Source organism: Numenius arquata, chromosome 17 (assembly GCF_964106895.1).
Source record: "Numenius arquata chromosome 17, bNumArq3.hap1.1, whole genome shotgun sequence".
NCBI lineage: Eukaryota > Metazoa > Chordata > Aves > Charadriiformes > Scolopacidae > Numenius > Numenius arquata.
The window spans coordinates 4,558,989-4,586,292 of NC_133592.1; the positions used below are offsets into that span (position 1 = coordinate 4,558,989).

Consider the following 27,304-nt stretch of genomic DNA (forward strand, 5'->3'; position numbering starts at 1 on the left):
GTTACATGCTTTTCTTTGTTGCCTGCACTGCTCCTAGAGCCACGGTACTTAACTTTCCAACTTCTAGTCCTTCAAACTACTATATCTCGGCACAGGAATATTTACAAAGTAAATCTTTTTTAAAGGAGAAATAAATACCTGTGTACCTGGGGCTCAGTTTAAATGAAAGTTCTATCAATATATTTACTGTTTTCCTCACATCTTTAAACGCGAGTCTGTCTACACAGATGTCTAGCACAGATCTAGCTTACTTTCTGAGAACTTAAGTTTAAACATAACTTTGGAACAAAAGAGTAGTGCTTACTAGCTGAATATATACTTTTAGTCAATCTTGTTTAAAACTTGCTTGCAGATTCAGGCCATCATGAAAGCCAGTGTCAGTATTTATTAGGGAGTGCTATTATATCACATTGGTAAGGAACTGAAGTTTGCTGTTCAGGGTGTTGCTGAGAATAACAAATCCACATCCAATGTTCTGCATTTCTTTATTTTGGCCTCGAGCTAATGAGCACATTCAGTGGGATTCAAGGGCATGCAGCATGGAAGAGGCCTTAAACACTCCACTTCTGTGGTTAGATCCAAACTTTACTTCTTCCTTTTTTCATGCTTCCAGGTTCTCCTTCCCACTCTCTGTCCAGCCCACCAAATCCAAGTTTTCCATGAGAGAAGTGAGAACGCACAAACGCTGCAGAACTGAGACAAACAAAAATACTTCACGCAGAGATGGGAAGGTACGGGTCCCACAGCTGTATCACTGTACTCTGAATACAGATCCATTTCAGTGGCATCCCTTTCGTGAATAAACTTCACTAGATGCTGAGTTAATTTCATTTGCAATAGTTATTAATTAATTTTTCAGTTCATATTCTTTATTTTCAGCCTGACTCCATGTCGATCAGCAATAACAGGCAATGGAAAGGATTAGATAATCTCTTCCCTACCTACTTGGAAAGCAAAAGTCAACTCCCACTTTGTTTTTTCCCAGTCTCTTGTAAACAGGCTACATAATATTGCAACTGGAGAAAGGGAGTAGCTACAGCTTTCTGGGTAACAGCATGAGAGCGGGTAGGCGGAGTACGGGTATATTTAGGATGGCAGGATCATATTGCCGTTGGGGTGGTAGCTCTCGGTTTCCGTTTGCTTTTCTGCATGTTAATGTCTAGTGCTGCCCTGTTTTTATAAGCAGGGAACTAAGAGAAGAGAAAATAAACTTTACTGTAAGGGAACAACTGTAGTGAAGCACAGCAAAGGGAAGAGCTAAGATCTGACACAGCAATCCAAGTATTCTGATGTACAGCTATGAATGCAGTATGTGCGGAAGATTGACAGAGCAGCCACTTGTGATTCTCATTCATGTGTTTGGCCGGGGCCTGCTTTTGTACAGAGCTGTTCAAATGTATTCCAGGAGCAGTACTCAAGGAACTTGGCCCTCAGGGAATCTTAATGCACCCATAATGCACAGCTTTCAGCGAGCAGGTTGCTTACATGTCTTGAGTTATTGTAGAGAGTGAAAAGTGAATGCACAGTATGTTTTGCACCACTGAGTCACCTATCTTCTGCATTCACATGGTGAACAATAAGTGATAATTATTAGTCATAATTGCTTAGTAGAAATGTGTGCTCAGGAGTTGTTTCTTGGAGTCTTGGATGTTTTAATATTTTTCTTGACTCTCCTACAGTGAAATTTATTTCCTGATTTTTAGTCAATGATTTATTTTTGCTTGGTGGCTTTTTAGCGGTAGTGTTTGTCTTTAGTGTTTAGATAGTGGACTAAAAATACCAGAATTCATTCAAAAGCATTAAGAAAAGCCTAGGCTCAATATGTTATTTTACTCTAGAAAGGTAGGAGATCTCTTAAGATGATTTAACTGTAAGCCTAGAAATGTACTAGCAGTAAAAGCATTAATTACAGAAAAATTAATCTCATACGATGAACTACAAAAACCCAAATGTTTATAATGTAAAACCAGTAAGTTCAGGATAACATCCACTTAGTTTTCAAGACCAAGTCTAAACCAAGATCTTTATTCATATAAGATTGGATCAAAATCAAAAGGAAGTATCTGTTGAAAGAAAACAAGGTATTGTTATTCACCTTTGTTAAAATCTGAATAAATTCCATGTATCACTGAAGACTCCATAGGTAGGAAAAGGACTCGTAGAGTCACAACACAGATAACAGACATTATCTGGCTTACTTGTTGGTCTGTGCCCTTCATTTTGAATGTCTTCATCGAATTTGTACTTGTTTGAAAAAATTGAAGGTGATTGAGGTGAGCTGTATAAAAGTTCTTGTCCCTTTTGTCCTCAGAGAAACTGTGGATCTTTGTCACGAGCCCACTTTTTAAACTTGAGCTTCAGAAAAGAAAATCATACGTTTTTAATATTTTAATCCAGAGTTGTTTGCCTTTTTTACAGAAAATCTGTAGACTTCCTGAACGTGATAAATAAAAAGCCCCCACCCACACTACAATATATTAGATGTATTATTCCAAACAAAATACACAGAAAAAAATATGCCAAATCTTGATGTTTAAATGGAAATGGAATAGGAATCATGCTTGTTCATATTATAATTTCAGAGTTCCAGCATGTGTAGTACTTACTGCGAAACTATCAAAAAATAGTTCTAAGTGAACTTTCAGGAACTGTGTTCTCTTAATTGAGTCCCGGAAACTTTGAAAGATACGGCAACTGAAAAACTTGTGATGTAAACTTAATGATTAAACTCAGAAATGCAGAGATCAAAGAGAAACTGCTGGGAAGATGTGAGAATTAAGTCTGTTACAGATGTAAATAGAAGTTTCTCACCAAAAGATCTGTTGACAGTGCAAGAATGAAAGCTTCAGTCAATTGAAAAGAAAAATATAGGAGGATCAAAGAATATGTCAATAGATAGTAAAATGAAACCTCAAATCAATTAGTTAACAAATTAATTTCAGCTTTAAGTAAGGGATAAGTTTTAACAGGGATAAATTCTTTCATTTGTGGCTAAACCAAATACAGGTTAATAAGATGAGAATTTTGAATTTTATCATCGGCAATTACTTAAATGATAAGATCAAGGCAGAAACTGTTTTCCCAATGTTTTCCAGTTAGCACAGGTAGGCAAAATTCACACACGGGAGAGCTTATCTAAGCGTTTCATATGAAACTTAACACGTTATCTGTGGTTTTATACACTAGAGGTTGCTTCAGAAGGCTTTTACCAGGGTTTGTCTTATTTTTGGAATGTTGCTTGTGCTACATGATTCTGCACACTATAATCTGAATTATCCATACTCCAGAAGGAGTTTTACCGGTTGTTGCCATGACTGTGGTCAAAGTACTTTTACCACGCTAAACACATCTCCACAGAAGGAGGGGAGAAGCAGCAGGAAGCAAATTGCGACCAATCCTAATCCCACTTTTTGGAAGGAGAAATAAGTCTATATGTGGTATAATTTATGCTCTTTGGCATGCCAGTTTAATTGATGCTGGTGCTGATATCTTTGCATTTAAAAGATATGAGGCTTTGCTCTGAGAAGTTCTATTTTTACCTGCCTTGTTACTTCTGATAAAGCTGGGTCACCCAAGGCCATGCCACGGTTTCACCTACTCTTCAAACCTAGACAGGTTACCGAGGTAAATTAAGATTAGCACGGCTCTGCTCTACAGAGCTCTGGCAGCAATCCTAAGTACAAACGTACGTGCGAGAAATAATATTAAAGATAATTAAGCAATACATTACATGGTGTTGACAATTTGGGAGGACGTAAGAGATGACTGATACAGTTTTAAATTGTTGAATTGTGACTGGCATTCCACTGAATTACGAATTGGCAACTAGAATGTGATGACTGACTAGTTATAACTGCCCTGCTGCATTTAGATGGACTGTCAACTACTTACTAACCAGCCAAATGACAAAATCAAATTAAAAGGCATACTTATAGCCACTACTGTACAAGCCCCTGGAGACCCTGAATAAACAGATGGATCTCGTACCGAGTACCAGATGTGAACTGGCAAGGAAACAGTTCCAAAGGCATCGTTCCCCTTCACTGAAAATTCCTTCTGTGTAGATGTTCAGATCTCGGGGCAACTGAGAAGAAACAGAATGCCTCAAAATGAGTAGGAGGACAAATCTCATTCATAAATATTCAAGTTCAGAGCTAACACAGAGAAGAAAGTAAAGTTCTTGCCTTTTTTAAGAGACTGTATGTAAGAGTGAATTGTTAGATAATAGTTCTGTTAAGGCATTGAATGAAAATGCTTATTTTTTTAACCACTAATAGTTGAAGAAGAGATAAGTGAGTGAATGAAATTCTAGGAAGTGTTCAGACCTAATGCTCCAGGGTAAGGGCCAACAAGCTGCAAGAGTAAACACGTGCATTGACAAAGACAAGCACTGGTCTATTGGAATGGGAAAAATAACATTTCTTTTAATACAGGTACATGTACCAGTATGAAAGTAGCTATGGAGCAGTCCAACTGACTGATTGCACAGTCTTAAATATAAATTTTTGGAGGCTTAGTGTGGAACTGCAGTGATGAAACCCCTGTTCATGCAGATAGACGGCTGGTTTTGGCAGAGGCAAAACCAAATCATCATTGTTTTAATTACAAAACTAGGGAAGTTAATATAGTCCGAATTTTGAGTTAGTCTGTTTTTGAGAGTAAATTCCAAGCTGCTTTATTAACAGATATGTTCATATATTTTTTAAACCAAAGCCCCACATACTCAGTAAATTCTTTGAGGGCTGTGTTGAAAATGTGTCCCTAAGGATGAGTCGCTGGATCAGCTGAACTCAGTGGAAGTTTCCCAATTATTTTCATGAGGTCAGAACATCACGCTCATTGTTTAAAAGGCATCTTCATAGAGTGTAAGTTAACTGTGAAATACTGTACATCTGGTGGCATCTTCTAAAAAGCTGTAATTGTTTATGCACTCAGTAAAATAGCAGAAATAAATAAGATATATCTAAATCAATTTATAATTTAATTATTTGCTTTATGCACATTAACCATCATGCATTTTAATATAAAGACTTAAAGCAAAACCCACTGCTATTATTCCTAATTCACAATGTATCCATTGCTTGCAGACTATAATCTAGACATATTAAGCTGTGACAGTTTGCCAGAACTTCTCTTGCAAGGACCAACTGATGGAGTTTTTCTAAAGAGACTTCATCAAAGAAGCAGCAGCGGCAGGAAATGGAGTGACCCTACAGGTGCAAGCTGCAGCAGTTCTCCCTCCGCTCTTCCCAATAAGATTTGTTGAAATTCTCTGCATCGCAACGTCTTTATTGGTAATGGATCCCTCCCTTAATTTGCACTGATGCATTTGGAATGTCAGCTTCCAAAACAAGGCACATGGGAGGCATTTAAAGTAGATTTTTTGAAAGGAAAATGAACAAAGAGCATGTCAGGTTCCATTTTGATTTGCATGACAAATCCAGCATGCAGTGTTCTGGTGGGTCGGGCTGGGCTTGCCTGCCACTCACTGCGTTTGTCACTTTGGTTTGAACACTTTTGACAGTCCGTTATGTTAATTGTTCTAAGGATTGTTTTGCTGGGAGAAGAAAAGGAACAGCTGGTTGTTTTTTTTTTTTTTTTTTGTTTTACTTTTTCCATTTACAGGAAAGGAGGGATAGCTGAGGGAACAGAAAATGCTTTCAATGGGTTTGTGATCTATTTTATTTGCAAATAATCCTGCGAGGTCATCAACAAGTTCAGTATTTTCAATCTTTTTGTTACTCTGCATGTGGTTTTGAGTGGGAAACACTAGGCCCCTAAACTAGAAACTTTCAGAGTCTATTGTCTTGGTGCACACCATTCTTTCTTCCTTTGAGTCCCACAGTGATGGGTCCCGCGGAGTGGTCTGGGCTGTGCCTACGTGCTTCTAGTGGGTGATATTGTGGCGCTTTGACAAGTGCTAACAAGGGATTTAATGCCCTGAGAGGCATTGTTGGACACACACTGTTATCGGGATGTGGGCAGTATGTGAATAACTCTCACATGTGCCTGTGCAAGACCTGTTGGTAGATGTGTGCCTGTGACTGAATTCTCCTGGAGGCACAATTCAAGGTGGAGGTTGCTGTTGACCCTTGGGGCACACACACTTCTCTGTCGTCTACGTTACAGCAGTCATGGACTGTTTGGTGGTGGGGTTTGAGTTTCAGAGTTCCTAACTGACTGCAGGTGGCAGAACACTGTAGGTTGATCACAAAACAATATTTTCAGGCTGATAGAATGATCAAACATAAAGTTTCAGGAGAAGACTCTGTCATTTATGTTTGTGTCCCTCTTTTGCAGTTACTGCTGGTTTTCAGCCAAAGGAGAGCACAGTGTTTAAAGAATGAGAAGAGCACGAAGATAGAAATAGAATTTCCCGGAGGTTTCCAGGTAATGACTGACATCTACCTTTTAAGCTTTGAACTCCTACGCTGCGTGTGGTGCTCTCATTTACGTGGGGTGATCTAAGTGCACCATGACAGATAAGCTCTGCGTACAGAATGCTTTTATAGTATAAAATCATGCCATCAGATGCAGAAATATCCAAATACATGAAGTTAAACCATAAAGTGTAGTCATTCTTGCTTTGCGATTCAATATACTAATGCTACTTTTCATGCCCAGTGTAGTCCTCCTTAAGCACTATTTTAGTAAAGTCTGTGGACTTACATGAGAATCAGTTTGAGCTGGTGCATCTCAGAAAAAAAAAAAAAAACAAACCCAATTATAGCTTGTGGCAGTTGGGGCAGGAGCTGCTGTTTTCCCGGCGAGGTGGGGAAGTGTCCCTTGGCGCCAGAGGGCTGCGGTGCAGAGCTGCCACCGCCACCCAGCTCGGAACTCTCTAGTTCTTGCTCTTGTGACTGGATGGTGCCTCTCCGTTTCCTGGTAGCTTTCCTCTTCGATCACTTCTTGGAAAATGGTGTCACTGCTTCCTGTCGAGAGTGAAAAGTTGCTAAACCTCTCCCACTGAGAATTAGTTTTTTTCTTTACTTGGCGCCCAATATTGAGAAAAACCACCACGGATCCAAGTCATAGCAGGTGAAAGAAATGACCACCGTTCTTGAGAATTCTTGTGAAGTGTTTTGTCTTACGTGTGCTTTTAGCAGAAGTCAGGTTCTCACTCTGTACTTGGCAATACTTCTTAAGCCATTCTACCATAATAAAGGGGAAGATCACCCGCAGCTTTTTTTTGCCTTTTCTATATGAAGAATGCTGTGCCAGAAGCCCTCGTGCCCCTACTCCACTGCCTCTGAATCCTCTGCTTTACCTGAGAAATGGCTCCTGCCTCTTCCTCCAGGAGGGAGTAATGGTCACAACAGGGCAGAGCAGGTTGGAAAGTGTGATTCCGCCTCTTACAGCTCGGTGATGGCAGTGGCAGCTCAAAGCATCAGCAGAAGATACCGCTGTGGATAATATGTATTTAAAGCAACTCTCAAAAAAATTTACTTCCCACCGTCATTTTTTTTTTATTTCTTGGGACTTCCCTAATTTACGAAATGGGAATTTACCATCATCTGGTTTTATTGTTAATCTTTCTGGACATTAGGAAAAAATTCGTCACAGTAAGAGTGGTCAGACACTGGAATAGGCTGCCCAGGGAGGTGGCTGAGTCGCCATCCCTGGATGTGTTTAAGAGTGGTTTAGATGTGCTGTTGGGGGATATGGTGTGGTGGGGGATATGGGAATACTGTGTCCAGCTTTGGAGTCCTCAACACAGGAAGGACATGGACCTGTTGGAACGGGTCCAGCGGAGGGCCACGAAGATTATCAGAGGGATGGAGCACCTCCCCTATGAAGACAGGCTGAGAGAGCTGGGGTTGTTCAGCCTGGAGAAGAGAAGGCTCCGGGGAGACCTCATAGCAGCCTTCCAATATCTGAAGGGAGCCTACAGGAGAGCTGGAGAGGGACTCTTTGTCAGGAAATGTAGTGACAGGACAAGGGGTAATGGTTTTAAATTGGAAGAGGGGAGATTTAGATTAAATATTAGGAGGAAATTCTTTACCGTGAGGGTGGTGAAGCCACTGGAACAGGTTGCCCAGGAAAGTTGTGGCTTCCCCATCCCTGGAAGTATTTAAGGCCAGGCTGGATGGGGCTTTGAGCAACCTGCTCTAGTGGAGGTGTCCTTGCCCAGGACAGGGGGGTTGGAACTTGATGATCTTTAAGGTCCCTTCCAACTCTAACCATTCTGTGATTCTATGGCGTAGGGGAGAACTTTGTAAAGTGGGGCTGATGGCTGGACTCAATGATCCCAAGGGTCTTTTCCACCTGAATCATTCTATGATTATCAGAAGAAAGGTGCAGTGTGAGAGGGGCAGAGCCATGAGGAATTCCACCATAAGGCAATGTCCTTGCAGTGGTTTTGGGCTGACGTCCCCTCGCCTGGTCGGTGGCTCTGAGTGGAGAAGACACCCCAGGAGAGCACCCGGTGGTTTGGGGGCTCCTGAACTGTTAAAGCCCATCTCTCTGCCTGCCCTCCAGAAGCCCTTACCCACAGGACTCCACAAAACCATTATGTATGGAGCCGGTTTCCCGTTGGAACGCTCACCGGGACATCCTCACTTGGTGGCTTCTCCCCCGGCTGGCATTTTGCCGTTCGCCGGCGGGGCCGCTAGGGGGCGGCAGAGCGGCGCGGCCCCTCCCCGGAAGTTGGTGGGCGGAGCGGAGCGGAGCGGAGCGGAGCGGCCGGAAGTGGCGGCGGGCAAGGCCGAGCCGGGCTCACGCGTGAGGAGTCTTCACTGCCGCTGTCATGGCGGAGCGCATCGAGCAGCGGCTGGAGGACCGCGTCCCGGAGCTAGAGCAGCTGGAGCGGGTCGGGCTGTTCACGCGGAAGGAGATCAAGTGAGGCGGGGCGGGAGGAGGCGGGCGTGGCGGCGGGACGGGGTGTCCGGCGAGGGGCGGGCGGCGCGGCCGGGCTGGCTCCGCTCGCTGATTTCCCTTTCCCGTAGGGCCGTCCTGAAGAGAGCCTCGGCTCTGGAGTACAAAATACAGCGGCGAGCGCTTCGGAAGGAGGATTTTATCAATTACATTCAGGTAGGCTTTCCTGATTAGTAGAGCGTGTTGCCTCGCGTTGTGGGGCCAGCAGCTCGGTGAGAAGCGACGTGGCTCTGTAGTGACCCAGGTCGGAAACCGGCTGCTTCTGGGGCCTCTCCTCCCCGGAGCGGCGTTCCCTCCTGAGTGGTTTGTCGGCACACAACACACCGGAGCATGGAGCGTGGCCGGGAGCTGGTGCCCGAGTTTGGGATGAGAGTCTTCTTTCTTGCTGTGACTTTTTCCTGTAGTTTCTTCTCTTTTCAGAGATGCAGAGTCCCCAGTTCCTTGATGTGCTGTGCAAATTGTAGTTAAGTGTAATTAATTTTTTGTGGTAGAAGTTTGGTTTGTGCATTACAGTTCTAGGAATATATGGAGTGCTAACAGCTCAAGTCTGAAATAACATGTGCAATACTGCTCAAGCTTGCTTTCACTGAACCTTAGAAGTGTAGTGATCTGGCCAAAAAATTGTTGTTTATATTTTCCTGGATGTAATTTTAATTGTTCACCTGATTAGCTAAAAAACCCCACACTTACTCTGTTTTTTTTTTTTTTTTCCTTACTGTCATGTGTCGTCTCACTTGGTTTTAAGTTTTTGTTTTTCTCCCCTTTTCAGTATGAAATTAATTTGCTGGAACTGATCAAGAAGAGAAGAGCAGTAAGTTTGTCAGTTATTTAGATCACAAAATACTTTATGCTGAATTTTCTATTGCAATAAAGTTAATACTTTTTGTTTTCCTCCTAGCGCATTGGATATTCATTTAAGAAGGATGAAATTGAGAACTCTATTCTGCATAGAGTCCACAGCCTCTTCAAACGTGCTATAGGAAAATGGAAAGTAAGTTTGCTTATTTGTACTGGTAAGTTGAAAATTGCCTTTTTGGTATGTGAAATTTATCTAGGTATCACTGCCACCAAATACTGGCAATAATATGAAAGAATGTAATAGAAAAACTAAGTGAATGTTTGGTCTCATGGTTAGCAGTAGCCTAGAAATAAAACATGCGTGTTAGAGATGTTTTTTGTATACAAACAATATTCTGTCCTTTCTGAGTCATTAGTCCTCAACTATCTCGAAATAAGTATTGCCCTGTGAGTTTGGTCTTTTGGCTTGCAAGGGCTAGAAACAGAATGAAAAGAACTTCCAGCTGGTTTAGGAAAAGATTGTTTTGATGCATTTAACGGTAATACCTAAATGAGGTGCCTAAGGAGCCATGACAGTGAGCTCTCTGTTGAGTTCAGTGTAACACAGATTTGATTGGTGAGACTGTGAGTGTGTGTCTTGAAATTGGAGGGTTGGTTTTCTTTGGGTGTTTTGCAGGAATTTGAAGATTGGGGGGGAAATTTGAGATTCAAAATCCTTTCTCTCTGCATGCCAAGTCGTCATGCCAAAGGTGTGTTCTTTGCTTGTCAACGTGCAAATGATTTTGTCCTTGCCTTGTTGTAAGGTTGATTCTCTTCCCCTTGCATTTCCAACAGGACGATGTCCAGCTTTGGCTTTCACATGTTGCATTTTGCAAGCAGTGGGTGAGTTTTCAAAATGTTAATCTTATCTGAGTTGCAATACTGGATTAGTGTTTAATCAGGCACCTGGAACTTGAATTGCAAGACAGGGTTACAAACTTCACTGCCACATGCTGTATTACTGAAATAATTTTTATAGCATTGTTGGAGCTTCCTGAGATTTTCACTAATGTGGGTAAGTGTAGAATTGGACTTAGAATGAATTAGTATAAAATTTGGTGCTTGTAGGTGGCAAAGGTGAGGCTGGTTGCTTTGAATCTGAAGTACCATTTGGTTTGAGAGAATCATAATATTGCTTATACATTCTCTGGAAAGAATCAATCACCTGACTGTGAACTGAGATTTTGTTCCAAACATTTCTTATAGTGGCTATGCCGAAAAGTGTAATTCTGGCAGTTCTGTACTTTGTAAACTTACCTGTGCAAATCTTCACGTTATTATTAGCATTCGGTTGTTGTTTTTCATGTACTGCAGAAGGTGACCTTGTCAAGTAATGCAAGTGGCCAAAGAAAAATGCAGTCTTTACCTCAGAAGTGGTCAGTGAGACTATGGGTTTGTGACTTAGGCAAGATTTGGGTTAGCTGTGTACTTCAGAAAGGTTTGAGTTAACTGTGCTAATCTAGTCTGGCAACATTTGAAAGCCAGTCAGTATTGAACAAATATTAGAAACTTTCTGCTGAAGATAAAGTAGTAGAGAAGTGTCTTTTCCAGTACAATTGCACTGCAACTTGTAATCTTTCATAACGAAACTTTGGTGTTGGTGGTTCAATTCAGTGCTAGAGTGGGTAAAACAAAACTCTTTTTTACAGAATGCAAAACATCAGCTTAGTAAGGTGTTTTCCTCCATGTTGGCCATTCATCCCAATAAACCAGGTAAATAAAACAATGGCAAGTGCTGCATAAATGACTCGGTGTAGATTGTATAGTGTTGGTTTAAGTTCTTATAGATCTGGGTACAAGCTATATTTGCTTTTTGGCTTTTAAAGACATCATTGTATGTTATTGGCTCTGTAGCTATACCAGATTAAACTTCCTGGATCTGCTTAACTGCTTAGATCTGTCCTTTAACTCGGTTTTACATGGGAGATAATCAGTCTTATTCCATTGCTGAGCTCATGGATTATGTTGGGGGGGGTACAGCGAACAAAAACAATGTGTGCACCCTGGAGAGTAGCTTCAAAATGGGTTCGTGTGACCGGCCACTTGCTTTGCCTTAAAATGAATTTATTTGTATCATCTGTTGCAGCACTGTGGATTATGGCAGCAAAATGGGAAATGGAGACAAGACTCTCGTCAGAAAGCGCAAGGCACTTGTTCCTTCGTGCTTTGCGCTTCCATCCAGAGTGCCCAAAACTTTACCAAGAAGTGAGTTCCTGGTTTTCTTCTATGACCAGATATTTGATCAGTTGGAGCAAGTCAGTCCAGCATATTTCTCAGATCAGTCTGAGAAAACTGGAAATAACTTGTTTCCCAATCGGCAAGGAAATGTTGTCAAAAAGATTTAAGAAAAAGAAAAAGATACTTTATACTCGTAGCGTTTTTTATTTGCTTAGCAAATACTGTATTTATGCATGCAAAGTGAGGGTTTTTCACTGTTTATAGATAAATGTGTCAGAATTCCCTTCTAAAGTACTGTAAGCTCTGTTAGGACACAGTTCTTTGGATTAGATCTGGCATCCCTAGCCTTTGCTAGGACAGTAGTTCTCTTTGAGGACAAGTGAAGGTTTAAAGAATGACTAGAAAGCAGTAATTTCTACATGTAGAAAATTTCTGGAGTAAATATGTAGGGCAGATAGCTATATGGACAAACATTTAAAAGCCAGGGCTCTCATGTAGCCATGTGGGATGTTGGCAAAGTCCTAATTTGTAACTCCTCAGGGTAGAGCTTGTGTTAATACTTTTGTGGGCTTAGATAATCTGTTTTACAATTTCTCCCCACCCCCACAATGATTTAATTCTATTTTCTCTTGCAGTATTTCAGAATGGAGCTGATGAACGCTGAAAAACAGAGGAAGGAAAAGAAAGAATTTGAACGAGCAAAGATGGACTTGGTACGTCTGCAGAACGTACTTAGGAGATATTATCTGCTTGCGTATCACACACCTGAGTGCATAGTTTCAAGGGATCTGTATTAATGGTTTGTTTGAGAACAGCTTAGAGAAAGCTTTTGTTCTGTGTTAAGCTTTTCAAGTGTTGGCTGATGCTCGGCTCAAATAGTTCATACATTGATTTACCTTTACATTTGTAAAGTCTTTTGTGACATCCCTGAGTTTGAAAGTTAATAGTAATTTCTGGAGAGGAGTACTTAAACTTACTGTTTTATATTTCGTTATAGTTGATTTATCTAAATTGGATAAAGATAAGAGTTAGATGGAACAAAATTAATATCTGCTTCTGATGTTTTTTTGCATGTTTGCAAAAATGGTAGCTGAGAAACGGAAGCAATTTTTTCGGTGATGTTATGCTTGATATTGCAGGGGGAATTCAGTTACTCTGAAGAGATTCTCAATGGGGAAATGGCTCGCATAATCTACAGGGATGCTGCTCAGAAAATTAAAGGTGATTTAACATTTCTTGTACTTAATAGGAAAATTCTCACCTTTAACTCAGTTATCCAGTAGGTAATACAGATGGACTTAGCTCTAGTGCACACACTGAGATATTTTCAACTATATTGTTTCTTCATCAGAACTGAGATAATGCTGAATTATAAATTGATAATGATGATAGTTCTGATTTGATAACTGTTCTGCAGTCTGACACCTCTTCTGGTACAACACCTTTTGGGCTGAAGTGGCACAGGTGCTAGGCTTACAGTCTCAAAACTTGTTCATTCAGCTTTTTTGCTTTGTTTTTTGCTAAACATTAGATCACAACTAATCAGCTAGCACTAGTAACAAATAAGAATTCACAACTAATCAGCTAGCACTAGTGACAAATAAGAATTCACGCTAACAATAAAACAGGTTAGATGATTTTAAATTAACCAGGCTTGGTAAAATTCACCGATTTTTATTGAGAAAATTGGGTAAACTAACTGCAAAGTAGTAGCAGATCTCTTTGAGAAACTATGATAGATCGGGATATTTTGGAAGATAACGGACAAGATGCAATAACAGCATTGAAAAGCAGAGGGCAGGAAAAGGACATTAGAGGAAATTACAAAAAGTGATGGCTTAATTTAAATTCCTGGAGAAATACTGGAATAAGTGGGCATACAAATGATTTGTAAGCACCTAAAAATAAGGAGATGAGTAATGGTCGATACGAATTCGCAGTGAAATGAATATGTCAAGTCATATCACTTGGCTTTCTCCCAGATGTTACAGAGATACAAGCTGGAAGGATATAATTCATTGATGTTACTGTGTGCAGCTTTGGAGAGAGAGGTCTGCCCCAAGCATGTAGCCTTCTATGTTTTCATCGCAGAATTAAGTGAAGGAGCAGAGGAGGTGCTGATTAAATTTGCAAGTGGAACTAAGCTGGAAGGATGTGTAAGTGTGTCAGTGTGTCAGGACAGGACTAGTTTATCACTGTGGAGGCTGCAATGTCCTGCCTCTCATGGCTGTTTTTTTTTTTTTTTTTTTTTTTAAATGAAGTAATGAAGAATATAGTCAGGGAATCAACATCCTAACGTATGGTTTCTCATATGGGTGGAACACTGAGATTTATAGAAAAGAAAAGGGTATCTGTCCAGGCACTTAAATGTTACCTGGGTCTTGACAAAAGCTTGCAAAGATACAGAAATGCAAAGCGTACAATGCATGTAATACTCCACTTGACAGGGTTTTTTTTTTCTCCCCTTGAAATGTAGGTGTTGAGTTCCATCTGGCTGTGCTTTCTATTGCAAAGCTCTTTGATTTTACCCAAGATTTGCAAAAAGAAATTCTTGAAAGGTGAGGTGTGGCTTTGTGGTGTGGTTTTGTTGGTTTTGGGGGATTTTTGTTTGTCTGTTTTCCTGGGAATTCTGGAAATGTTTTTTCTCTGGCATTTTGTTACTTAGAAATTAAGTACATTTCTTTACCAGTAGAACAACGCTTCCAAACATTGGCAAGAGCCGAATGGCGGTTGGGGGTTATTACAGACATGGTGTGTTTAGTTTGCAGACCAAATTTGCTGATGATCCTCTTACATGGGACTACATGGCCCGTCGTGAGCTGGAGCTGGGGTCACCGCAGTCCACGGAACACACCACAAAACAGATGAAAGTATCTGAAATGACCCAGAGGGAGGAGCGGTGCTCTGCAGTCTTTGAAGAGGCTGTGAGAGCAGTCCCAACAGGTAAAAAGTTCCGCCTGCATTTAAGCATCATTTTTTCCTGGTACTTTAGCATTCTGTATACTGTGAAAGTTTTGAAGTAGGTGTTGACCTGCTCTACCATGCGTAAGAGAAGGCAAGCAGTTTTTAGATGCTGCCTTTTTGGGATCTATTTTATGTGTTATTTGGGTTATTTTCCAATACGTTTATGCTCTCAAAGGAGCTGCTTAACTGAAAGTGTTTTTTGTTGCTTGTTTGCCTTTATTAACGTGACTTAACCAATGAGAAGAATAGAAGCCCACAGATGAATAGAGAGGCTTGGCAGTTGTAAATAGAGGAAAATTCCTAAATAAAGGAAAACTGTAGAACTGAAGTATATTGCTGGTTAGCTGTGGGTAAGCAATGTTTTTGAGTTGCCAGTGGAGTGGGTATCCACCTTCAACATCTGGCGATTGTCCTTAATCTCAAAGGAGGCTTATCGAGGGGCTATCTGTGAGTGGACTCAAACTTGCTGGTTTTATAGCCTTTGAAGTCAGTCAGACAGAGAAGGATTTTCTTGACTGGGCTGTGGGTGTCTTCACTTTTGCAGGCCCATTGAAAACTACAGGCAAAGGGTGCAGTGAATGTTAATTGTGATTGTGTGTGCTGAAGCCTCAGCTGAACCAAGAGTGTGGTGCTCTTTCTAAAGAGCTACTGGCTGCAGCTTATACCGGGAAGCCATTTTAAAATATTGTTATAAATGGGGGGCCTCTTTTATAGCACAACCTTTTGAAACAAGGTTGGCATTAACACTTATTGCTTGGGTTCTCTATATTCCTTAAAGACAAATATTTCTGCAATTTTGTGATTCTATAAAGTGTGATGTTATGCCTTTGATTCTACAGAGGACATGTGGAAATACTACATCACTTTCTGCTTAGAGAGGTATAACAGGAAAACCAACAGTGAAGGATTAAAGCAAAAGGTAAAAGCTTATTAACAAATATGTAACAAGTTACAAATCATCCCTGACTTCTGTAACCCGTCAGACAAGAAGCAAATATGTTTTGTCATTTTATTAGAAATATTTACCTGTGGCTATCATTAAAAATCATTTAGTCTCCATCTGAGGGGATCACTTTTACTGTCAGGCTCACATAGGGCATGCCCAAACATGAATAACTTGGGCATAAACCTTGGGCCTTGTCAGTAAAGTACAGTGACCTCTTTGGATGGAAGTTAAGAGTGCAAACTTGTTAATGTTTGTTGACAGTCCTGCAAACCTGTGCTTGTTCAAAGAAAAGGGCAAATTAAAGTAACTCTTACAAATAAGTCTGAGCAAAGTTTGGTGCTGGCACGTGGGGACTTAATTCACTGAGTCATACCCAAGCACGGATGCATAATTAACTCATCATCCTGTGTAGGTTGGTTCCCTTTTAATACAGTAAAAGAATTAAGAACATTGTTAAGCTATGTTGTTCTTTTGCCTCTTAAAGAAGAGATGAAATTCAGATGCTCAAATTTCCCCTTTATCTTGGAATGTATACAGGTACCTAAAGATACATAACTCTTAGTGAATTTCAGTGACATGTTGATACACTAATCCACTGGGCTTCTTGTAGTGCTGGGATCTGGTATTTGCAGGGATAATGCTCGTTTTCTTTTCCTTCTCTGTTGGTTTTAGAGGCTGGAGAGGACACTGAGTGTGTTCAACAAAGCCCATGAGTCCAATTTGCTGCCAGAAGCTCTCTATAGGCAGTGGGTAAGAGTTGACACGGAAAAATAGATTGTGAGACTGTCCTGCATTGCTTGTCTTTACTCTTTTGAGTAGATAGAAAGGTGGGCAATAATGTGTTCAAAGCCTTGCTTTTTAACAAGGTATTTTACTGATTGTGGTGATTTGCTGTGTCTGCTTGGTTTTAGCTTCAACTGTTACTGGAATCCAACCTCTCTGAGAAGGCTGTGGAGGTGGCAGAAGCTGCAACGAAGTGCTTCAGCCTGTCAGTGGAAATGTGGCAGATGAGGCTGCAGGTGCTGATCCAACTGAAGAGTGGCGAGGTGACCCAGTGTTTCGAAGAAGCCATTAAGCATGTAAAATCCAAGGTCTGTGCTGGTTTTACAGAGACTTGCATGCATTAATCTTAGACAGAAAACTTCTTATATTTATTTGAGTGGGTTGTTTGTGGTTTTTTTTTTTCCTTTACAAGGCATTCAAAGTCCCTAACTGTTTTTAAGGTCACAAGACCTTAAGAACTTGACATTTCACATGCACGTTGCATTCAGGAGCATGAGGGAATTGCAAATTCACTTTATATTCATAGTTTTAAAGTCTGAATGCTCACTGGTGACATTTTGCATACTGTTCTAGCAGTCAGCTGGTATTCTTTGTGTCTTAATTGAAAATGCGTTTCCTTTTCTTCACTGTCCTGATGCATTGTTTGCATGTGTGGTATTTCAAGCCGTGAATTAGCTGTGTGCTCTCTTACTGTTCCATTTCAAACCCTGGGCACAAGGAGTGAGGAGAGGAAACCAAGGAGGTGATTGTTTCTTTCCTCCTCGTTGTTCTTGGAAGTTACCTTTGTACTGCAGTGTTTGGTGATGCAGAACTTGTGTCTCATCCCTGGCATCATGTCTTGCAGTTGTCCAGCTGGGTAGTATTTATCCTGTAAGCGAGGAAGGAAACAAGAAGTAATTTCAGTGTGCGGTCCGAAGTTGCCTTTCTAAGAGCTATGTCTAAAGGATGCTTTTTATGACAGCTATAATACAGAACCTGGTGGATGTGTTGCTGTCTGTTTCTGTGAATCAGAATATTTCAATGCTGTGATTTATCTGCTTACCCTGTAGGGCACTTTGCCATTATGGACCCTCTGGGTGGAATGGAGTGAAGGCACGAAGAGCAAGGAAGACACGGAAGCTCTCTACCAGGTACTTAGCTAATAGAAATCTACTTTTTATGACAGTGCGTAAATAAATGGGAACAATGTGTGCAGATGGAACATGTAACAAACGCTTTATACTGTAGGTACTTCATGGATGTGTTGGTATCAAAGAATTTCAAGTAAAACTGTGCATGTTACCAAAAATCGATTGGACATAAGCTTATAAGCACAAAGGCCATCCCCATGATTTTAAGACATTTAGATGTTTGTAAGCACAACCAGTGACGGACTCTTACTTTTCTTTTACTTCGTGGTCTAGAAGTTTTGCTCTATTTTCAGATGTCTGAACATGCAGAAGAGAATTTTCCAATCTGTGTGCAAACATCAGCCTTGTTACAGAAAACTCAAGAGCAAAACCGGGACTTTAATCTCACTGTAAATTCCCTAAATAGCTTAGGGCAAAACATTTCCTCTTTACCTGGCATGTTGGTTGTTCCCCCTTCCTTCCCCCCCCCCCCCCCATTTACAACATAAAACATGTATTTCAGGGGGAAGCTTGAATTCAGTTGTTTGTAGAGCGTTGTGAAACCCTCTGCGTGCAGGATGTTAGGGAAATGCCAATTGCCAGCTGTATGGAATATTGGACAAGACATGTAGGTTACAAGTAATGTTTTAATTTGAAAAATCTGAAATTTGAAAATTTCAGACATCATTTGGGATGCTTTTGTCCAGTACGTTGTCTCACAAGGTCTGCTTTATGTCAGATGCCTAATTAGGGAGAAGGTACTATTTGGTTTGTTCTCCCTTGCTGCCTTTTACTTGTAGCTTATGTGGTTGGTTTGGTTTTTGCAGAGGTCCTTATGTGCCACAACTCATGCTGAATCTGTGACTATGAAAGAAAAGTATCTTGACTGGACCTACAGAAATGGTGGTTATAAGAAAGTTAGAAGAGTCTTTAACAGGTGACAAAACCTTCAAACGCAGTTGTTCTAGGGCATGTGTTAAAAGGCTTTACGTCTAAAGTTACTTCTGTTTTTACTTCAGGCTGTGTGAAAATCGTCCACTTTCACTTGACTTCTTCAGGAAGATGATCCAAATAGAAAAGGAGCAAGTAAGCTGTTGAATATCCAATTAGTGGCTTTTATTTTAAAAATACACTTCTAACTTTGGATTTAAGTAGGAAACAGAGGGCGTATGAGTAGTGTCATTAGTTTGTGATCAGTTCATATTTGTCTTCTACAGTTAATTCATAGCATGTAACACAAAACCAAGTTCCATGGTAACTAATCTTTGGCAGTGTGCGTGTGCGCGTGTAATTACCATGACTCTTTTTCTTTGTAAGAATCTAATCAAGCTGCAAATTCACTTCTGTACAAAATAAATAGCCTTTTAATACCTTCCTTTGTTAGGAATCCTGCAAAATGCTTCATCTGAGAGAATACTATGAACGTGCGTTGAGAGAGTTTGGTTCAAAAGATTCTGGTAAGGAGATTTTATTTATTTGTTTATTCATTCAGTGCTGCCTCTTTTATTTCCATCCCTTTCAAAAGGTAGCAGTTTTTTCTGCCCTCGTGATTGCTGTCATGGAGAGTGGAGCTTATTTCTTCTGTGCCATTAAGTGTGTGACACTGCAGCGACCCTTCACTTTCAGTTCAGGGTGGCTGGTCACAGTGGGATGGCTTCAGCAGAACTACTAGCAAATAAGGTTTTGACACTGGCTAGTATAAGAGATGCCCATCGCTTTTAATTTGGATTTGTGAACAGTGTGGAGCTCTGGGGTGTATTTTGTTTTTTTTCTTTTAACCAAGATTTCTGCAGTATTCCTTTTAAGAAAGTAAACAGCTCTATTATTGCTGCATTATTTCTTAAAACATCACTGTTCCAGCTGGGAACGGAACCCAGGCTTTTGGTCCTCAAGGGGCGCAGGGGGTTGTAGTTTCACAAAGTAAATCTCATTGTGTCAACATCAAGGACACTTGCAAAAAGAGGGTTTCTAGGTTAGGTTTGGTAAGTTTGTTAAGTAATAGCCGATCAAAATCTAACCAGGCTTGTATTTTTCTTTTAAAGGTCTCTGGCTGGATTATATCAAAGAGGAGCTAAGTCACCCCCAAGGCAAACCAGAAAACTGTGGGAGCATTCACTGGCGAGCTATGAAGATGCTGCAGGGAGACCTAGTGGAAGACTTTGTTTCCAAATACACTTTATTGCAAACTGGACATTTATGAAAAACTATAAATATTTACAACATGACTGTGGATTTTCTTACTTTGTACAAAGGTAAATTTGTGCTTGGATCATATTGAAGTGTGCCTTCTTTACATTCTTGCATTTGTGTAAAGAAAAAAAAAAAGCCCTCTAGTCCATTGCAGTTGTTTCCGGTGTTGCTTCTGCCAGAGGCAAGTGCACAGTTAGAGGAGAAAGCAAAGGTGTCTCTGAGCGTGTTCTTCATTGAAACTTGTGAGAGCAAACTCGTCCTCCTGCCTAAACCTTCAGATGGAAGAGTCACAACGTATGAGCTTTCCAGAGTGTAAAAGCTGATATTATGGCTCATAAATGCAAAAAAACCAACCAACCCAAGGAACCTACACCTGCAGGCAATCTTCCTAAGTTGAATAATGAAAAGTGGAACATGAGAAACAATTGAAACAATTTGTAAAATAGTGGTATTTATTGTTTGCTAGCCTTGAAGTCACCTGTAATCCTCTTCAAAAACAAAACCAACCTCTGCAACCACCTTGCATTAGTGTTTGCCCCCTCAGCTGTAATTCTGAGAGCGACTATGAAATGTAGAGGGGAGCTGAGATCTGTTACAGATGTCCCTGATGTGACAGTAGAAGGTTCTGATCTACACTTCAACTTTCTGTCCACAGTGCCTGAAAAATGGGTAATTTTTTTTTTTTTTTTGACAATGGCATTCTTGGCTGTTTGCAGAGCCACGTTTTCCCATGTCAAACCCATTAAATCAGCATAAATGGTATCCTCAGACCAACTGAGTGTGCCTAGGGGAAATAGAGGAACATGCAGCAATAGTTCTTTTATCTGATTTTCCAGTGACTCGATGACACGATGACAATACAGGGAAGTATTTCTTCAAGATTTTTTACACAAGTGGAAACTGCAGCTCCTATCAAAGCAATGACTTCCAGTAACTTTTGAGTAGCTGGAAACAAGGCTTAGAGCTCCAGTCTGTTAAGCTTGCGCCTTTTATGACACCTGAAGAACATCCTGCTTTAGCCGGGCCATCTTCTGTCTCCTGAATAGTTCTCTGCTGTCTCATGTCTGGCGTTGTGCTTCCACCCTCGTAATCACTCCTCCTATAGCCTGTCTGCCCTTTATTATGTTACTCCCTCCTTTGAATCACTCGTTTTTCTTAAGTTGTACAACAAAGAGTGTGAAATCCGGGTTTGGAGGATTGATTTGTTTATTTTTTAAGGCCAGCAAAGCTGATAACCACCATTTCAGAGGGTGGGCCCTTTTTCTTTACCTGTTCTGGTTCTGGCTTTGCCTCTCCCCTCCCCACCAGCACCCCCCAGAGCGATGCCATTTCCCAACAGCAGGTTTGGTGATGGAGCAGCTCCCTCCCAGCGCTCTTCACCTCTCGCTGCAGTCTCTGGGTGTGCTTCCAGCACGAGGCCTAACGGATACGGTTATATTTTGGTAAGATTAAAAAAGCTGCAGAGCCTGGAAAGGCACTGGTATTTTATTCACAACTTTATGAGTGTAAAGGTGTTTTTTACAGCTCTTAGGTCTGTATTTCTCCGCCTTTTTTTCTCCAGTCATTTTAATTACTTGTTTCTGCCCTCATCGGGCTGTTTTCCTTTCTCACTGGACAGAGTTTCCAGTATCCATGACAGAAGTTCTGTGTTCCACAAGCGCCGGTGGCGCCGGTCCCTGCGGGTGGCGGGGGAGGCCGAGGCCGAGGCGGGAGAAGCCGCCGCTCGCCCCGCGGCTGCCGGGGCACAGCCGTTCCAGTCACTGGCTTCGGCAGCAGCCGCCCTTCCCCGGAGACCGCCCGCCTGACGGTGCCCGCGGCCGCCGGCTGCCTCGGGCGCAGGCGCCGCTGCCGGCGCCGGCCGGGCCGGGCGCTGAGGGGACGATCGGCTCCGACGAGGGGGGAAGGCGGGCGGGAACGGGCGGACGAACGTCTCCTCACGCCTGGCCCCGCGGCTGCGCGCCCGGAGGCTCCCTCAGCGCCGGCCGGGATAGCGCGGCTGGTGGCACCGCCGCCTCGGCAGGTGTGGTGGGGTCCTGCGGGGCGGGGGGCGGGCGGGCCGGCTTCCCTCCCAGGGCCCGGGCGGGCGGTGGGGCCCGCCGGTGCGGGGTCGGCCGAAGTACGCGGCGCTCTGCCCTTGTCCGCCGGCCGCGACACCCCCTCAGGCCCCTCCCGCAGCTTCGGGCCTGCCGGGCTCGGCTCTTGGAGCACCTGGGAGCTCGGCTGCCCTCACCTACCGCCCTGGGCGGGGGCTGTCCCTCAGGGAATTCATCTTTGTTGTGGTGGAAGTGGTGGGCATAACTCGACCTTCCTTTCCTCACCCTCTGGGGACTGTGAACCCAATTGAGGTGTTAGCTTCAGCTGTGCATCCGCCATCTTTCTCCAGCTCCTCAGGGCTGCTGGAGGGCCTGTCCCTCACCTGGCCCCTTGCCATGTCGGCCTCCCTGAGGTGGTTGGTTCATAGTCTTTGGTGCTTGTACTCCTTCCACTCTGTGCAGCTTCCACAGTCTCCTGCTGTTACCGAACGGATGCATTTTAGGTCAGTTTTGGGACTCGTTCCCAAAATGGTGTCAGCAGGATTATGGCCGTGGCTGAGGAGACTGGCTGTTCTGTGTTGGCTGCTGCCTGAGCTGACTGATGGCAGCAGCAGGATGAGCCATCCCTCAGCAGATTTGCTTTCTGAAGTGAAAGCCTGTCTGGTTTAAAACCTCTGATTCATCAAGGGAACAAACAAACAGGTCGGGCTCAAGGGCTCAGAAACACTCAAATGCAGTAGAAGTTGCATGAGCCTCATTGGAGGAATCAGTGAAAAGTGCTACTGGATTCTTTAAAACTGTCTTGTAGGTGATGGCTGCTGCCATTGAGTCTGCAAGCTTTGAGGAGGAACAGCTTCCTAATAAGAGAGAAAGTATGATCTGGAAGCCCAGAAAAGGTAAGCCTAAACTATTAGGGTGAAACAAAGCAGACAGTAACGAAACTTACACTCTGCTCGAGGAAATATACTTAAAATTTTCTGGTGATACATGGGAAATGTTTCTTGAGTTACTACACTGAATTATTTCCATGTAGATATTTACGTGTGCTTAAGTGCAAGAGTAATTAATCATTACTACTAAAAAAAAATACCGTGAACTATTTTTTTTTTTGTAAACTAGAGCTGTGGTTTTTCAACATACCTATTTTTTAAAAATATTAACAGGTGGATGTGGTGAAACAAGACTGCTGGATCCTATGCCCTAGTTTAAAGAGTTATTTTCCAATAAGAGTCTGTGGAAAATCCTGACTTGGGCTAGTGTTGTGATGCAAGCCTATGTCCGATGTTCCCAAGCATCTGAAGCAGCACTGTAGTGATATTAAATATGTAAGGAATCACATATATTGCAATTAGATTAGTAGTCACAAAGTGTATTTGTATACCTGGCTGAATTATTGCATGCTAAGGATTTAATTGTTTCTGTTTATTTCCTAAGTATCTCTGTTGTCTCTTTCTGTTGTTTTTAGAATGTTTGCTGAAGAATATTCCAAATGTCCTTGATAGTGAGTCTGAAGAAAGTGAATTCTCTGATCTCTCTCACAATGAGAATTACGTTAGTGGCTCTCCTGTTGACTGTGTTCATATACATCCTGACCTGGAAGACTTAGATGGTGACGTCTCCGGTATGCCTGAGGCTATAACTTTTCCAGAGCTGCAGACTGCTGCTGTGTACGAAGCAGAGGAGGACTGGGATAAAGAACTGGAGGACTCTGAATGTAGTCCTTATGGTGAGTAAAAATTTACTTGTGCTTGATTTGAGTTTTGGTTAGTATGTGATTGGAGGTAGGTGATTTGTAGGAGAATATGTTTGAATAACTCCATGTTCCATTTTGGGAAGCAATTTTTTTGTTATTGTTAACCTCATGGGTTTGTAATGCATAATTTTGTTGTCAAATACAGGATTTAAAGGCAGTGTTATGAAGTTCGCATGAAACTTGCTTAAGCAATTGAATTCTTAGGGAGTGGCACTGTAGGGAGAAGAATTGCACGTGTGTATTGAGTTTCTCTGGAGAAGGTAGGTCTCAGTAGTATATCTTTGTTATTCTGCAACAGAAAAGAAAGGTACATGGAGTGCAAGAATGTAACTTTTTAGTGTAAAAAGAGTTCTTCCTTTCCTCCAAGAAATTTCATCCAGACCGTAGACTGTAATGTCCCTCTAGAGCATGGAGTTCTTTGGAGGGGAGCAGTACAAGCAATCAGTCTCTGAGTATGATTTGTTGTTGCTTTTGCTCTAGGGTTTTTTGGTTGTGTTTTTTGGGGGTAGGATTTTTTGGGGTCTGTTTGGTTGGGTTTTTTTAAGCTTGATCCTTTTAAGTGGTTGTGCATGTGATCAGTCCCATGGAAACAGGTGGCAATGGATAGAAGCAGCTTCATCCACATCTTTAGTGTTGTATTAACCCTCCAGTTTGTAACCTGTTTTGCGGGTGTTTTTACAGGTGTTACTCTCATGTTGAACTGAGAGTCTCAATCTTCCATTTGCCAGGCTGTATGTTAGGATAGAAGTGGATGGAGTTTATCCAGCAGTGGTGACCTGCTGTGTCTTTGTTGGTGCAGAATAGTACCATTCACGTTTTCTTCTAATTAATGTGTATCTTTTGTAATTAATACAGACACACCTTTCTTTGCTTAGGAAATATCATTTCTCTGTTCATTTTCATTCCATAAATGGCTGTTGTATTACAGTTCCGTTGTTAGGTAACAGAAGGAAGTTGAAAAGATTTTGCAGCCTTCCTATAAAATCATTCTGATTTCAAAATGGAAATACAGAAGTGGTTTTTCACACTGGACAATCTGACTGTTTACTTTTTGGATGTTTCCCTCTCTTCCATCCTGGATTTGCCTTTTAATCTCTCATACGCTCAAATTCATGGAATGTTTTGGCATTATTTTTATTTTGTTCTACTGGAACTGTTACAAGTTCTCTTCCTGTATTTAACTAACTCATCCCGTCTGTAGCTTATGCTCTTCAAATCCTGACAAACTAAGGAAGCTGTGATTATGGGATTCAGGTCCTTGTGAAGGATACTGAGTACAAGTGCCCGAGTTGTTAACTGCTACAAATAAAAAACATGCTTGCTTGGTCATTTTAATGACTTTTAAAAAATGCTTGCTTTGATGGCTTGTTTGGCCGTGCTACTGGAAGGCTGACACGTGCATATAGTGTGTTGCATCCTCTGCTGCCCCATACTCTGGGCTTTTCATTTGCTCAGTCCTTTCAGTGCCTGCTGGCTAGAAATCTTTTGCTTCTGCTAAAGGACTTTGCCCTATTTTTGTGCTAGGTTGGTTAAATAACCGGCTTATTAGGCTTAATTCTAGCCTTGTGGAAATGTTTTTCAGAGCTTGCTCTTTCAGGACGCCACCCTTCCATTCTGTCCAGTGACCCAGTTCTTAAAGGGTTTGAAGGGTTCCTTATTGGGATGTGGTTATGGAGACGGCAGGAAGGGGGAGGAGAAATAAAAGTAATGATTTCATGAGCCTTTTATGCCTGGAGAAAATGTAGAACTGCATGCATTGTAAGAGCTGGTGTTGGATGTTCTGAATCCAGGTATATCATTGAGCTTTTTGGAAAACTCTTTTGTCTCTGGTGCAAGAACCTTCCTTAAAATGAAGACGTTACAAAATTCAGCTTTCTGTTTGCTTTGTTTGTAGGTCTAATTCATGAGTGCTGGCAGATCAAATTGAAATTCTTAACTGGAAGATGTGGTAGACCTGCAAAACAATCTGCTACACTATACCACTAGTTTTCTAAGTATCTCCCATGGTTTAAATCTTTTCTTTGATCTTCTTTAGATGCTGGCGATCTCCACTGTGGAAGCTTTCAGGAAAATAATCTTTTGGCCTCATACTCATGGCGAGAGGATTCGTTTTACAACCCGAGCTGTCACCATGCAGCTTGCTTTGCTTTTACACCACCAGTTAGAATGACTGAGACTGGCCAGTTTGATGATGCTGATGAATGAGGTTGACCCTGGTCAGAACTAAGTTTGGCTTCTGAGTTGGATTATGTTCTTCACTGATTGAGTCATGTCAAGTCCTTTGGCTTGCTTGCAGACTTCTGCATAAGGCCAGAAATGCTACACCATCTCCGAAGTTTTGCTTAGACCACTTCTGAGCTGCTTATAAATTGACCATGTTTGACCTCTGGAAACAAGAGTGCAGATTCTAGCTGAAAGGAGTCAATACATTTCTGGACTTTTTGTTTCTATTATATAGATTTATGTTGTTGCTAACAAATTGCTTGAGAGGAAGTATTTAACTTCTAAACTTCAGCTTGTTTGCCAAGCTTTGCCAGTTTTGACATGCTGATCCTTGTGTGTCTATGTAATTTTTATTTTCTTTCATTTTCATTTGATGCTGTCAAATTGGTTCACATAGCTTTAAAAACTCTTCTTCCTTCCAGCTCCTCTGTTGTATTTCTATGTTGCAGTTTGTGATTCCATATCTAATACTGGTGTTTAACAAAATTAGCCATGACAAATACAGAATGAGTGGTTCTGTTTTTATTTTATGTATTTCAGTATAAAGGGATTACAAATACGTGATACACATTTTGCAAATACAGACGTGGACATACACTAGGGCCTGCTGCATCCAGTGGCAATGCTGAGTGCTTAAAACTCTCTCCCAGCAAAGGCTTCTTCACATCTGACTTTCTTGTGTTTGGGCATATTATCCTTCAGTCTCAGAGTTGTCTTTGTAACGTTCTTATGCAATATCAGATGTGTAATCATGAAGCAAATATCTATGCTTATATAGTGTCTTGCAGTATATAGTCTCTGTGTCCTGCAAACAGTAGTGAATTAAGGTTCCTGATACTGCTGCTAAGTTCGTTTTGTTGTTATTTATGTTGTGGCAAATGAGGAGATGGGAACACAAAATACCTCCATAATGTCTCTAAGAGAATAGCTGGAACTAGAACCATACCCTTCTTGCCTTTGCTTTGGAGTTAAAAGAAGTCTTCTCAAATGAAGCATATAAATGGATTGAATGGCTGATCACTTGAGTAACAATCTTCTACTAATGCTCATGTTTCGTTAATCACTTCTCTCTCAAGAGATTTTGATGGCTTTGCATTTTGACACAGACTGATACTGGAGCACAGGACCCATGTTTGTTTATCCCCAGGAGAGGAGTTAACAGTTACTACTGGAAGACTTTTTTTTTTAATTATTTTTTCGTAAATCATCCAATGTATGAGACTGAAATAATTTACGCATTAGTTTGGAAGGAGGAAGTGAATGACACAGTGATATTTGCTTAATCTTGAGAGCAGAGGAGGACGAGAGCTTGGAAGAATCTTTCCTTCTGTTACCTTGCAGTTCCTGGTTACGTCTTACTACCTAGCAAGCAGTCGAAGTAAGGAGTGAAAGCCTGGTGGTAAGGTTGCAAGAA

General features: G+C 41.6%; 2 protein-coding genes across 3 annotated transcripts; both read left to right on the forward strand.

The window, feature by feature from the left end:
• The first annotated feature begins 8,665 nt into the window (after positions 1-8,665).
• On the forward strand, positions 8,666-20,345 carry UTP6 (UTP6 small subunit processome component). Of its 2 annotated transcripts, none has more exons than XM_074160020.1 (19): positions 8,666-8,838; positions 8,946-9,030; positions 9,644-9,685; positions 9,773-9,865; positions 10,507-10,554; positions 11,361-11,424; positions 11,798-11,916; positions 12,525-12,602; positions 13,029-13,110; positions 14,366-14,447; positions 14,651-14,832; positions 15,693-15,772; positions 16,472-16,549; positions 16,711-16,890; positions 17,632-17,712; positions 18,519-18,628; positions 18,711-18,777; positions 19,076-19,148; positions 19,734-20,345. In XM_074160020.1, exons 1-19 carry the CDS (start codon positions 8,747-8,749, stop codon positions 19,889-19,891), a joined length of 1,794 nt encoding a protein of 597 aa, XP_074016121.1. In that variant the 5' UTR covers positions 8,666-8,746; the 3' UTR covers positions 19,892-20,345. The 2 variants fall into 2 exon arrangements, with proteins under 2 accessions (XP_074016121.1, XP_074016120.1); XM_074160019.1 differs by having other exon boundaries at positions 8,671-8,838; positions 16,711-16,896.
• Positions 19,913-26,648, forward strand: COPRS (coordinator of PRMT5 and differentiation stimulator). Its single transcript, XM_074160349.1, has 5 exons — positions 19,913-19,943; positions 21,540-21,901; positions 22,723-22,810; positions 23,380-23,640; positions 25,703-26,648. The coding sequence occupies exons 1-5, from the start codon at positions 19,913-19,915 to the stop codon at positions 25,870-25,872; spliced, it is 912 nt and encodes a 303-aa protein (XP_074016450.1). The 3' UTR covers positions 25,873-26,648.
• Positions 26,649-27,304: the final 656 nt, after the last annotated feature.